The 15,927-nt window shown below is 31.1% G+C and overlaps 1 protein-coding gene across 1 annotated transcript; it reads left to right on the forward strand.

Moving 5' to 3' along the window:
* The first annotated feature begins 1,106 nt into the window (after positions 1-1,106).
* On the forward strand, positions 1,107-6,574 carry LOC124360943 (acid sphingomyelinase-like phosphodiesterase 3b). The gene is given in 5 exon segments (XM_046814979.1): positions 1,107-1,275; positions 2,424-2,536; positions 3,913-4,023; positions 4,025-4,086; positions 6,547-6,574. Coding segments are annotated over 5 exon segments (483 nt in total).
* The last annotated feature ends 9,353 nt before the right edge of the window (positions 6,575-15,927 follow it).

The raw sequence follows: 15,927 nt of genomic DNA on the forward strand, positions 1-15,927 counted from the left end.
TTTAGCATATACGATACAATAAGTTTATTGCATGAAAACCACGTTCACATTGCACCACAACTGTTCTATATGCACACATACATCTTAAAACTTCGTTCCCAACCACAATTGCACCTTATTCTAAGATAAACAACATCTATACGATCTTAAATTGGTGTCATATTCATTGTTGCAAAATTTATAATTAATTCAGTCCTCCCAATGACTGTCGATATACCAGCAGACAGATTAAAATTTAAGAGCTACTTAACATTTCAGAACTGCGATTCCAGATTTTTTTTAATCCGTCAACTTGTGTACATGTTCAGGGTGGTGATTTAAAATAATGTAAGCTTTGTTCGGTATGGTTGTGTTTTCTTATTAAAAAACTTTAGTTACGATTCTTTAAAATAACAAAACAATACTAAAGATAAGAGAATTAAGTTTTTAAATTTTTTTCTTTCATATAGGAAGGGGGGTATAAAAGAATTGGGGAATAGAGAATAATTAGAGCAACAAAAACAACTTTGGAATTCAAGGATAAGAAATTTTAACAGTGTTTATATAAAAATAACTAAAGGAAGTTGACTTAAAAACAAATAAAACAGCTTTTATAAAATTGTTATGTTGTGAAATTAAATTTCGTTAAGGACACATTTATTGATTTGGAAGTCATTAAAACAAGCCATTGTAGCACATTTATTGGGTTTATTTTGATAGCAAACAAAGAGCAACATTGTGGTAACTTTTTACTGTATTTCTTGCTCTCTTGTTTTTTTTTTTTTTTTTTTTTGCGTTATACTCTGAACCTCTCTTCTTTTTTGTTTTTGTTGTAAGTGGATTGTAAGTGGACACATGTTTCCAATACCATAAGCTATTCATTTTATGGAGCTTAATCATACTATTACAATTTTATTTCATGTATATACTTTTTACTAAAATTGGCATGTGTGTTTAACTTAATTGACTATATTGTGTTTCACTTATATTGTGTTGTGGAATCCTCCGAACAGGCTCGCCATAGAGGAATCGTACTTTGTTTAGAATAGTATAGTATAGAAAGAAGTATACAATAGAGTACTGTTAACCATAACTTTGTGTATTTTCAGGTATATATAGTGGGCCACATGGGACCGGGACCTGATGAGCGCCAGCCTGACACCATGCCTCACTTCAGAGAGGCTGCGGGCCGAAGGTAACTCGGCCTCATCCGGAAATATTCGGATATAATTGTGGGTCAATTCTTTGGTCATCTCCATTCCGACACCTTCCGCATCGTATATAACGGCAGTTCAGGTAGAAACCTCTTAGATCGAGTTTGACCTTATATATATATATATATATATATATATATATATATATATATATATATATATATATATATATATATATATACAGGTGTGAAGATGACGATGGCATCTTTGATGTTGAAAGGCATCGTGTATAAAGATAAAATTATTGTCACTTTTCTTTCATCAATCATTAGAAAATGTGTTTTAATCTCTTATAATTTGTATTGAGTTTGTCGTAAAAATTTATCTAATATGATATTTTCTCGTTGCCATAACGTACATAGGAGCATAGTGGCGCAGTAATTAAGAACCCGAAGAATACATACATATAAATATGCACTTTAGCTATATTCGTGTATGGTAAGCAACGTGGCACTAAATAGCTATATGATATGAGAACATTCCTGAATGTAATTTTGTTTATTTTTGACCTTATAGTCCAAAAATCAAATGCTTTCTTCACTGGCCAAAGACAAATTAATGTACTAAGTTTCAGGTCTTTAGGATTTTTCTATTAAGAGACAACGCAAAGACGGACATAATTAGACAGACTAAGCCATGGTTTTAAGAAGAATCTCTTGGTAAAACATTAAACCGTAGATTATGAAGTTATATTCCAAGTTTTTTATTTAAATGGGTGTTTTAATGGAGTGGGAAGAATATAGAATTTGAAAGGCAAACGTTAGAATTTATCAGATAATTTTCACAAACGATATGTATTAGAATAGCTTTACAGAGCAAAGAAGTGTAATGCAGGACAAAGAAAGAGAGTAACAAATGCGCTTTTGTGTTATGAGCGTTCCAGAACAAAAGCCGGGCTCAAGTTATCAAGTTACAGTTAAGACATTAGCGCCTAAAAGGCCTCTGACACATTCGTCACGAAGTCAGCGGTAAGTCGGTCGTGTGGTTGAGACGCTTATCAGGTTAATGCATTAGCTGAAACTTGGCACAGCTCTGCAGCAGACTCGGTGTTGGGAATAAGAGATAGCTCAGTCGTAAACCCATTACGGTTACTGTGGCTTCTGTGATTTATTCACGCTCACAAACACAACTGCTTTCCTCAACAATGGCGTCGTTTGTCGGTCTGAGGGGTTCCAAGACTATCATTCAAACATTTGTGCGGTCTGACTGTTCACTTCTGACATGTTCCAGCACGGCCTGTCTCGTGGATGCTCATGGCGCCGTCTCTCAGCCCAAGTAGGACTAACGGTGGAGCGAACAATCCTGGCATTAGACTCTACAAGTTTAACAGAGACACTGCTCAAGTAAGTTCCTAACTCATTATTAGAATGCTAGTATACACAAATTTTGGGAATGTGGTGTTAAAATTTGTACTGAATACCTTTTGTTTAAAAGAAAGATATGATTGACTTTCAACGTAATTTATTCTTGATATTATATACATTTTATAACTGTAATACTTGAATGTTTGTATTTTATATTTATTATGATTCTTAGCTCAGAGTTGATCAGTGACTTCATTACTATTCCAGACTTAGTCACATTAACTAGCCGTTACTCACGGTATTCCTCAGTAGTAGTTTAGGGGGCGCATCTGATGTGTGCTTGTAAACCATCTGTTTATAGCTTCTTAAGATACGATAAAAATATAGTATCTTAATACATGAGTGGAGGGAACGTTGAACAAATTAATTAACCAGACCTAAATAAACATGACTAAAGATAAAAATGTTGATATCTGATAAGAAGCTTGTACATGACATATCTTTAAAGACTGGTATATTTTTATTAATTTATGACTGAAGTAAATCTTATTTGTTTAAATTAAATATAATTTAAGAAATTTACATATTTTAAAAATAATTTTCTTACCAGAATTAAAGCTAAAAACATATTACTCCCCAAAGCTATAACTTTTATATATGCAGTAAAAACTTCGCATGTTTAGCTAAAGCAATTTTTATTTGGGTCTGATTTCAATATTTGGGTTTAAATTTCCTTCTGGAATTTACTAGGAGTGATCGAAAAAATATATAATATTTTTTTTACTTAAGTAATTAATCTTAAACAGCTATTGAAATTACCGTCCAAACCCAAAATATTTAACATAACCGATTGAACTAAAATTGTTACAAGCCACACATTTATTATGGAGTCATTCCAGAGATGAATGACAGTATTTAAGAAAGTCTCGGTATTAATTAATAAAATCATTGAATGTCTTCAGAAACTTGAGATAAGAGAGCTGAACAGTTATTTAACAGCTTACATGTTAAAGTAACATGTATAGGGGTGTGGTTTTCTAGATTCAGAATTTGAGTAATTCGTAATCTACACCATTATTTAATTTATTCATTGAGGAAACTATATACATTTATTAGTGTTATTTTACAATAAATAAAGTTATGCATATGTCTCTTTACTGTTCACAATGATTTAAAAATATTCCTTAAGAATTTTTTTTTAGTTTTCTCTTAGTATAAATTTAATATAGCTTGAATAGTAAACCTTTTTTCGTTGTAATCTTTTTAAACTTTCGGCAACATTAAAATAAAAACGTAGTAGTAATATTTAATGATGGAATTTATGCACTAGTTGATAGTACAATATTTAGGATATAATATCACTCTTAAAATAAACTGATATACCAATGTTGAAGTACTCAATGTTCTGTTCACAGGGTATAGATTACACGCAATACTACCTGGATCTAAATCAAGCCAAATATAAAGAAATGTCAGATTGGAGTCAAGAGTATAATTTCACCAGCTACTACGGTTTGACCAACATCAACTCCTTCATCCCTGCATGAACTCGCCTCCTCTTTCAGGCACGACTCACCCTTCTTTGACAGGTAGGTAGGGTAAGTACTGAAGGTCCGAATACGGTTTCACTCTTCCAGGACATTCTGTAATAGCAAGATCTTGCATAAGACTCCTCATATAAAAATCTGTACCTAGGCGTCAGTTTACATTTATGCAAATCTAATTGAATCGTTCTTCAATGGAAGATTTCTAATTTTTTACAATTTTTCAAGGTCATTTTATAAAATTCAAAAATAAAATAATTTAGGATCTCTTAACATTTTGGATTCATGAATCCATTTAAGATGAGTTTAAAAATTATCTTTTTCTATTATGATCTCTTTTATAAATTTGTGTTTTTTATATACATGCTTCAATGGTAAAACAATTAGTTGACTTGTTGTCTGACGAGACAATGAGAACACTTCTTCCTCTTGATTTCACTGGGTAGCTTCTGGGAAGTCAGATATATCTATTTTGTTATGTAGGTGCCTCTGATGTCAAAACTACGAGTATTCTGTATCTCTTTAGACGTAGACTCCAGATTTTATTATTCAAGTCTCTGTCTTGGTCAGACTTCGGACGCTTCATTAAGTGGAAAGTAAAATGGAGCTAAACTCATTTGGATTGACACTTTATTATAACTAAATTTTAGTTGGAAATATAAAACCAACTTTTTAATGAATCCTTATGCACGAGATGACATTTCTAGAATAATAAGTGCTAACACTTAAATGCTTGTGAAGATTTTGGCTAATAGTTTTATGTATTTTACATGAATTCATATTATTTATACAAAAGTATAAAACTGTTAATATACGTTTTCAGGGATTATAGATTAAAACTGTCATGGTATTGTCTAATAAATTCATAAAACAATACATGCTATATATCTATGAGATCCAGGAGGAGTAATTTAGGGCATTAATTTCCTCAGAATATGGGAAAACCAGTTCTGAACATGTTTCTCCAGTTAAAGCATGCAGGGAGTAGCATGCCCTTATATATAGGCTAGCAAGACTCATAGAGAACCACACCAGTTCCACTAGTCATCTCCCATCTCCCGTAGTAGAATAGACCTGCCGTAATACCTCAGAATCTCGACATTTGTGGTTAGTGTTGTGCCGCTCCTGGAAATTCTAGATGGTTGCACAGATTAGAATGACACATCGGTTTTTGCTGTGTCCAGTGTAGGTTCAACAAGCAGTAACATGCACCATCATTTAACACATCGTTGTTTATATAATAATGATGCCTCATGCAAAATTTAAAATCTATAGCTCAGCTCGTTTTTGAAATTTAGTACATAAGACATACGGATACAGTAAAATGAATTTTTTCAGCCCACGGATCATAGGCATCACTGACGCTCAGTCAACAGAACGTTATTAAATATTAGAGATGTAGCCTCGAAAAGTGTTTGATGTATAGTATACAATAATACACCTTTCAAAATTTTTGATGGATTTTACTTTTTTACCGTGTACATTTAGAATTCAATGAAATTATCATCAAGTACTTAGGTAATTAGATAGGTTAAGGCAAATGATGTATATACATAAAATAAAATATATCAAAAGTGTTAAAAGGTATTGTATGCTATTGCATATATTATGCACATGAAAGTTAACAGTGTGTTACAACCAAAGTCCGACTCATTGACATAAAAAATGCCCGGATCTTCTATTGAAATGCAATATGGAAATAACGAGTGGGAGTAAACTCGCGCCTTGCCCATTTCCCGAGATTACAACAGCACTCACAGTTTTATGGTTGTAATAATGGACAGTGCATCATCGTAAATTTAACGCACTCTCCATTTTACGTTGTACAGATTTAGAAAATAATACCTTTATCCACAATATAAACTGAATATAATAATGCACTTCGTCGTTGTAACTTTATACTAAACCTTAATTATATTAACACAATTTTGTTAGTTTATTATGCTCGATAAGTGAGAAACCTCGTGATGAAACAAAGAGTATAACATTCTTCGGCGTGATTGGAAATTGAAATATTAAAAATAGGTAGTAAACCTTGATCTGAACTAGAGCACTCAAAATTGTAACCCTATATTCTTTATAACAGATATTATCATAGTTTATACCGAATAACAGATTTTTCCATAAACATGTTGCAAAAATATTTATGCGATTTTATCTATCAGTTAGTGGCATCACTTTGTAAGGTATCAACAATGAATTGAAAGTTATTTATTATGTCAATAGCTGTTTATGACGTAACTACTGTTAAGTGAAACTCGTAGGTTAATTTCACAGTATCTTTTACCAGCTGTACAATTTAGCCTATATGGATGGTTTCAAATCTTTGACTCTACAAAACTTCAAATACAGTACATATATGAATACAGTGATTCGTGAATAATTGATAAAATAGTGTAATGTATAACACAAGATACGGAAAAATAAAATAATTTATCTTTTTCTTACATATAGAATAACACATATGAGTATGTGTACTGTGTTGTAAAACTTATTACAAAACAGGTCATCCAAACTTAGGAGTGAACCTTGATTTACTTTTATAATTTTAATAATTGTGATTACGTTCCCAATATAATAGGTGTGTTAGTGTAGTGTTCTTACATTTCAATATTGCTCGCAAATTCAAATATAGTTCCAAGTAAGTTTTCGTCTTTCCGCTTAAGAAACCGTCTTTGATTTATCCAAGATTACATACTTCCAAATATTACCGAGCGAACTCCGTGGGTCTGTCGATGGGTCATTGTGACGGTCCTTGCACCCTCACCCACTACTGCGCCACTACACGGGTAGAGTAATTGGGGTTCCGCCACTGTCTGGATGCTGCCGCCAGCGCCCTCGCCTCTGGAAGCACAGCCATCACGCCTGGCCTCTTCGTGGTCCTCGCCCTCGGCCTCCCGTCCCTGGTCACGTGACATCCCTCCCTTCCCACCCTCCCACAGGTGTAATGAGGTTCCCTCTTCTTCGGCCGCTGAATGGTCTACTCTTACTAAGCGTTTTTAATGTTCATTGTTTTCACTTGATCTCGATAAGTTTGTTGGATCTTTTAATTATTAAATGTTGGCTAACCTTACAGCAAATGAAAGTTGTCTTAAACACACAAAAATTTCTCAAATTCAAAACCAATGTGTAAATTCCTGCTTAATAACAATCCCTTTTGTATATAGACAAACATATACTAACCCAATTATCCTTTCAAAAGTAGAGGGCAGTTAACTAATTAACTGCACATTCAATCCGTTCATTGTTAGATTCTATTATAAGGTTAACTTTATGTGGATATCTCAACATAACGTTATATTTTGTAACTATTTCGAAACGTTAGGGTCTGATATAAACTATCTTATAAGAATATGTTTTGAACAGGCATAAGCTCTTCGTAGACTGTGATAAGTGCTCGCTAAGAACTGAGTTATTTTGGTAGAATAGTGTTTAATACCTGATAGCATTTTGTTATTTAATGTGTATACATACTATAGATATATATCTTAGAGATTCTATCAATTGTAAATAGGCCACCCGTAACAATAGAAGCATAGTGACTAAAGTAGGTTAGACTATTTGTAAAATGTTCAACAGTTTGAATTACATTTAAAATGAAGTTCCAAAAGTAGATGATTTGTGTACATTTCAATAATTAAAATTATACTCGTCACTAATTAAAATATCCATATATAAATTATGCTTGTATTATTCTGAAAGTTGATTTAGTAGGAACTATTTGTAAAATTATGTCTTGAATAAATATCTAAGCTATATTAGAGCTTGCAATTTGAGCTTGCAGTTGTTTTTTTATTCCTGGTTGTATCATTTACATGGATGTGGAGAAACTATCATTTTAATTCTTTTGCAATTTGCAAGTAGCCTAGTATTAATTTATTTTAGGTTATTCGAGTGCATATATTAAGTGTTATAGATACTGTACTTTAGAGCGGACTTTACTGGCGTGCCATAGGGGCTTAGTTAAAAATTCTGCACTTTAATTGTTTATTTTTTTAATTAGCGTGATAGGAGGTTTTCATATTAAATATATAATTTTACCCGTTCAAAGTTGTTTGACACTTTTTATTAGTTATTCAGGGAAAACATTTCATACATTTTGTAATTAATGTTATAAATTAAAAAATCGCAAATAAACAACTAAAGAGACATCCAATATAGTTTTACGAACGATTTGAATGGCGTTATTGTTTATGAGTTTTATATTTGTTTAAATTTTTCTGGTAGTAGTATTTTATGGTAGGACAGTTCTGTTACAGGGAAATTAATAACTGTTTGGATCTTAATGCAGCGTTCTAACATAATATTTGTTATTAGTATGTAGCTTGTAATAAAATAAAATACGCAATAAATACTATTTGAATATGCAACATATACTTTTAAACACCTCAAAAGAAAAGAAGCAGTTTAAACTACACCATAATTAAACTTATAGACTACTTATATATAATTCTTTCTTATTTAGAATAACTTAATATTCACTTCATCGTATCATGCTAAATAGTTATTTTATACATTATTCAACATGAGATTCAAATAGTTAAATAACCTTTGCCTCCTTGCCAATACTTTGACAATACTGATGTCTATTTTTATCATTCATATAGTTAATCAATGTAGTCAACCTGAGAGCTTTGGGGCTAACTCATATGGATGTGAATGTGGAGATTCGCTAGTTCACCTTGCTCTTAGTGCAGCGTCTGAAATCTGATTCTCTCGCAGACTTGAGTCCTAGAATCTGGAGTCATGTTTGTCTAAACAGATTAAAAAAGTCAGTGACGAAAAGCTCAAAACAAACGATATGGAACGAATTGACATCAGAGACACCTAGACTATAAATTATGGTGTAATCTATGTGAAGATGTATTCTGTCTGTGTCATTGGATATGCTGTTGAGTGCATTATGATGTTTCTGTCAATCTGTGATATATTCAGATTTCGTAAGCACTACTAAGAGGAAGGTAGACTGGGGCTAAACTCAACATTAACATTGAATAAACCTGTCCCAACATAGCTATGTTATGTGTAGCGTTATGTATGTCAGTTTTGAGGGTAATACTAGGCATATATAAATACATACGATTATAAATAAATAAATGCTTACAAAGTTTTAGAAATAACTCGCCCCTCCAACGTGGTTTTGATACAGTCTACAATTATTTTAGTTGTTAACCCGACTTATTTTTTTTAAGGGCAGATAGTTATGAATACTATGGGATCTCAGATAAAATAAGAGAAACGCACTGCAGTATCTCCTTTTCGGTGTAGCGTTGAAGTGCACTGACTTTCTCTTGCCGCACTAAGAGTTTCCAGGAACTGAACCGTGACATTTTGATTAAAGAGTTGCAGCCTTCACCCTTAGCTGGGGTGTCTCTTGTATTTCAATACAGAGGTGACTGTGTGCCTTTTTTCTCTTCATTTATTTAGATGTTTTTTATGCTATATGTATTTGTGTGAATTAATTTTAACACAACTATATGTCATTTTATTCTTCTGTACGTATTTGGATGTATATATTAAGTTATTGGTAAATAATTATGTGATTGAACAATATTTTTTACAATACAAACATCTTCTTCCAAATGTTAAACATAATAATTATAAGGAGTATCCTGATTTTAAATGAATTATGTATAGTTATCATTTTTTATAACTCCAAACAGTTTATTGTTATTACTACACACTACGATATAGTATTTTGTAATTGGAGCATGTTTTAAACTCATCATGTTTTAAACTGTATCAAGAAACGAAGAGAAGACTATAAATGTGTCCCGCTGTTTTGAAACAGGTAATAGGACTTTCTTATTATTTAATTTTTGAAAATGTCTACCAAATGCAATTATCAAGTTTCATAACTTTATCTTAACTGGTTCAATAGATATAATTTTTTTATAAACAACACATACAGACAGTTGTATGGAAAACTAAAGGTTTTAGAACATACCTTCATATGAACTTTTTTGCTCATTTTATGTGTATAAAAAATTCCCAAGATATAGAAACACATTTACTGAGCTGTATAATATGGTTAATGCTACATGTAGTTTGATGATGACAGAATGTTACGCTGTGGCAGTAACACGAAATGTGCCAGGCTGTTGTGACAAGTATGTAATATGACCCATAAAAAATGTGTGTTTGTAAAAGTAGAATTGTATTAATATACGTCATTTTTACAAACTTCAAAATTATTACGAATATGTATTTAACGGTGTGTTTTATTAGCTTATTCAGTTAATAACCATGAACGGTTTCATAACAATACTGAAATTACCTTTTCAAGTGATATATAATAATTGAGTTTGTAACTGACAGATAATTTATAAGATTTATCAGGAAAAATTAGAATAGGCCACCTCCAAAAAATAATGTTTGCAAATTGTTGTATCAAGTTTTTTTTTATTATTCGAAAATGAGAATAATATTTTAACTAGCTTTGGTGGTTTTTATATTTGTTCATCAATCATTTTGAAAGTATTGAACTTATTCCCGTGAGTGTCTAACAGAAGAAGGATATCTGATGTGGCTCCACTTCAGTTTTGTAGGGTTTCGAAAGGTATATAGCCCTCAATTCATTTCGCAAACTACTTAATAAGTACTGTACAACAACCAATCAGGGTAGACTTAAGAGATGTACTTTTCTCCCCATTACTTACTTACATTAGGGTTGATATAAAATGTGTAAAAAGGAGTGGTGGCCCATTTTGGTTTTATGAAGATGTGAAATTAACTATGACTCGGCGAAAAATGACTGGTTGCATTAAGCTTTTTAAATTTACCATTACTGTCTTCGGTGAATGTTGTGATTGTTATTTTTTCCTGTTGATATAAGGATTTATTAATTCACGACATAACTGATTACTGTGATGATACGACATTTAGCACTGACATATAAGATGACGACCCTTTAGAAAGTAGCATAAACTTTTTTGTGGAAGAGCCAAACAGATTTAGTTGTGAAATAGAAGGGACTTAAACTCTCTGTTAGCTTGATGAGACGGATGATCCACCTAATGTTGACGCACACTCTGAAAACATGATAAATGAAGTCGTAATTTAAAAAAATAATTAACATTAACAATAATTTCTTACAAAATTTAATAAGTTGAGTTGAAATTAAAAATAAATATAAACTGTTATTGCTAATTTTGTAAACAGACTACTGACCAAAGGGTAAGGAATCGAAAGTTTTAAAGTGGTATGATTCATTAAATAATTAACTCGTTTAAAAAATATATAGTTTAAGAAATATTTTAATACCATAACAACAATAAAGTGAAAATAAAAATTCAAAATATAAATGCAATTTGATGGCAAACGCCATTTTTATAATAGTTACAAAGATAATACAAATGTCATATTCAATCCTTTCATTGAATTACCTAAGTTATAAGGTCTATTAACTCTTGTTGTCATAAATTCACGATATAAACAAATACATTATCTAGCCGTTATGACAGCATGTTCTAGTTCTCTTTGGGTAATTATTAACTTATGTTATCGATGTTTAACCATATCGATCATTTTTATTATTTTATAATTTGCAAGGTCTGTTTTGCTTCAGTTGCTTATACGATTATAAACCGTTTAGTAAGTGACGCGTTAAATTGTAAGTAATACATTAAAAAAATATATGATTATTGCTTTGATATTCTATTTAAATACGTTTATTAAGAAGAAATATAATTTTTTTAATAGTTACTAGTTTTAGGAATAACATATTTGATGTTGGATTATTTTAAAATAAGACTTTTCATAAAATTTATTATCGTTAAGTTAGTTTTGATTACAACAAGATAATTTTAAAAATATCCCTAAAGTGACTTACAAATGGAATAATCATATTGTAGGCAGCTAGTTAAAAGGGCAATACACTTAACGCAGCCCAAATAGTTAAATAAACATAAATTAACTAATAAATATGAAACTAACTCCAAAGTCCAATAAGAATCATTTAAGTAATGCCTTCATAATAAGAATTCTCAGACGTACAAATATGTGGAGCGGTATTTTAGCTGCCTCTTCTCTGCTCCTCAAACTGTATTTGACGAAATTACTTTAAACCACTTTAGCGCGGAAAATACTGTATAACACCCGCTATCCATACATAATCTCACTCTATTCATTTATACGTAAAATAACGATATTTATTTCATTAATTGTGCAAAATGGATGTTGTTCATTCATAGCGGGCCAGTAATAATTAAAACTATATTTTAAATTTAATTTTAAACTACTGTAATTGCCTAACCTAACTTTTATGTTAAAACTACTTTCAAGGTAAATGTAAGATACAAAATAAAGTACTTCAGAAAATAAACTTTTTAGTAATTTTAATAAGGTGAGTGCTAAAATTTCATCCAAAGTAAGAATTATATACGATATTAAAATGAAGATGTGGCAGTTTATTATTGCCTTTTCCTTAAAAAATACCACGCAAAGAAATTTATTCATGATAAAGTAAATATAAAAAGTTAGAAATCTTAATATTTGTGTAAGAAATTATATTCAAACCATCCATCTCTTAAACATGACATTATTTAGTAACACATATTGGTATGTGTAGTGCCTGCAGTTCTGCTGGTTACAAATTTTCCACCTCTCATTAACCTATGCTTGGTTCTCCTAAGGAAATAATGTGTTATGCCAAAACTAAGCATTAATAGATAATACGCTCAAATAATGTTATCCACACATCCTAACAGTAGTTTGAAGTTGAATTATAAATAGAAGAGAAACCTATAAATAGGTGAAGTGGCGGTCTTATTGTCTCGTCAGGTGAACGATTGAGTGCTCTACGACATGTCCGAAACGATCTGTAATTTCAAAACAATGTAAATTTTTATTTATGAGCTTCTTCGTTTTTTAGGTTGGAATATTTAAATTTCTTACTACCTATATTGTAACTAAAAAAATAGTATTTTTTTAATAATTAATTACAATTTAAAAAGACGACACACCTTTAAACAGTTTTTATGTTTAAATGTTGTGTTGAAAAATACTCCTTAAGCATAAACTCATACATTATAAAAATTAAAAAATAAATCTTAAACTATTTTTATTTAGCCTTGATTAAAAAATGCAAAGATTTCGTACTTTAAATTACTGTAGTTTGTTTTTACTTTATCTATATTCAGGGAAGTCATTTTAAGGAACTATGAAGTTAACATAAGAAATTTTCAAGCCCAACATCGATTGCCAATGCCTTAACGAAGCCGTGCATTTATCTAGTCCCGACTGTTCAACTGTTACGTAGTTTCGAGAGAGCTGCCATTATCATTGTCTGTCACAGTTATCTGGGCGATTTACTACAAGGCAGCCAACTTTGCAGTCTAGAAGTCATTGGGGGGCCGTTTATGAAGTTGATATTGCGGTGTAAAAAATAGAAAAGAAATAATTATGAAGAGGTCAGTGCATGTGTGACCTTTGTTGTTACCAACAGACATAAACCAACTTGTTGAATTTCCGTAAGGTTTATGCCTCAGTTGATATACCAAAATGATTATGTACCAAATAAATGTTTAAGATGATTTAAAACAAGGACAAGTTAATCATAGGGAGAGGACGTGGACAGCGATGTAACCTAAATATAATTTGGAAAGCGTCTGCTCGGGTCGAGCGGGTGTCATCACCTCAGAGGCCGTGGATAATCAAAAAGGACTAGCCCTGGAGTCAGTAAACGAATAAAGAGTGCACTAGGCTAGCTGCAAAATTTCAGCTCTATAACTTTGTACCACTTCTATTGTTGTAGTATTCAATTACAGTTTCTGGGCTTAAAACCATAAATTACTTGATTTATAAAGGGCCAAGTTTACCATACTCATTAATATTAAGTAATAATTTCTTATACACGGAAATTTTGTATCATACTAATAGCAATAGATAATAATACAGCTGAACTCATAGTTAACATATATTTATCAAACAATAACGATTTACAGATGGGCATTACAGACGTAAATCAGTAATAACGCTTAAAACAATGTGTGTTTGTATTTGCCAAAACCTCATTTACAGTCAGACAACAAGCTGCCGGCAGGTTTTTATGCTCCGCCTTGTAGTAATATTACTAACGACACGTGCCGCCCTTCTTATTGGTACTTTACCTTTTATTGCTTTTATCCAATATATTCGGGGTTTATCGGATAGTAAACAACAGCTATTGTTACATAACTTCATAGTACCTCATATTATATTTACTATTTTAATATTATTCAAAATTAAATACGAATAAATATTAAAGTCGTTAATAAATATTTATTCAACTGGTGTTATTCAAAGTACTTATTATTATATTTTAAGGTAATTACGTATTTTATTTTATTCCATTTATTATCTCTAAGAAGATTAGCATTACAAATTTGACTGTGACAGTGACGCGCAATTACATAATCATGGTAGCATAAATATAAGTATAGTAAATGTAAGTTTATTCTTAATATTTCTGTCAATGAAACTTTATTAGAAAACTAAAATATAAAGTTCCATGTGTCGAAAAAGAAATTATATAATTTTAGCTCCAACTGAGAGATTTTCTTCATTTGTTGATGACCATTTAAAAGAATTTGTGACTAATCATCCTTCTTTGGTGATAATATTAATGATTTTTTGTACCAAAAATAGTAAACGATACGATCAGTGATATATCCGGACTGATCACTCCCCTACGCAGTCACACTTCGTCTCCCCATTCATAAAACTTTATTTACTCTCTAGAGATTGTTTACCTGTGTTCATCGCTCCTGACGTAGTAGTGATAGCATCAATGGCATGACCGGCATGATCACGCCACTGGGTTCGTGTCCAGTCACACTTCGTCGCCCCATTCATCAAACTTTATTCACTCACTGGAGTTTGTTTACCTTTGTTTGTCGATCGCTCACGTAGATATCTGCCTTGCACGACTTAATTATATTTTGATGTTTATGCATCCATGAACAGCACAATGTCAAAATGTCTTGTTGTATGGTGTATGTGAAAATCTATTAAACTGCTTTAACGAATGTAGGTACATACAAAAAATGTTAATGTATTATCTCTACAAACATATACTTTTGTGGTATTAAATACTTTAAGATATCTCCCGCTTAGGGAGAAGCTAACTGATTTTTAAAAATCGATCTTAATTTATGAAGACAAAAAAATCTTAAATTAAATGACTGTAAACCAAGAATTTTGTATCAAACCTAATCTTACTTTACTTTCTAGGTATTCGATACTCGTTGCAAATTAACATAACTAGTAGAACATAAAGGCGTAATATATAGAATAAATTAACGCAAATATGTGAAGTTGGTGATTATCATTTTGAAATTTGGACCGAAGTGAAAATAGTATTCGTTATTTGAATTTTCTTTTATAATATAAAACATTTTTATACTATATCATCTATAAATATGTCTTTAATTTATGTTATTGCGTTCTGATATCAGTTAGTAGATGAAAACTCTGTATACATGAAACATTAAATTAAACATTTCGATAAAATTTAGTTTATATCTTAAATAAATTATGTTTAAAATAGTATAATAATATGATACTAATTTTAAAGTACTATAAGTACGTTAATGTTAAATTAATATTTCATTCACTGAAATTCCTGTTAGTCTTACTTACATAAGGAAGGATCAACACAACAGTGTCATGTTTCATCATTTATTTCCAAACACATTATCACATTTATTTGAATAACATTAATATTTAAATAACGACGCTGCGACGTATTAAGTTTGCTATAAATAATGCATGATTTTAAAGAATAATAGGTTCGATATTGTATTATCCTTCAACACAGGTACAATAATATTTCAATAAGTCTGACGAATTTCATCTCTTTCTGAAACATGAATGGTTTTGATTCCAGATGCAGAGTATGTTTTTTGG

The sequence above is a fragment of the Homalodisca vitripennis genome, chromosome 4 (genome assembly GCF_021130785.1).
Source record: "Homalodisca vitripennis isolate AUS2020 chromosome 4, UT_GWSS_2.1, whole genome shotgun sequence".
In the NCBI taxonomy this organism is placed as follows: Eukaryota; Metazoa; Arthropoda; class Insecta; order Hemiptera; family Cicadellidae; genus Homalodisca; species Homalodisca vitripennis.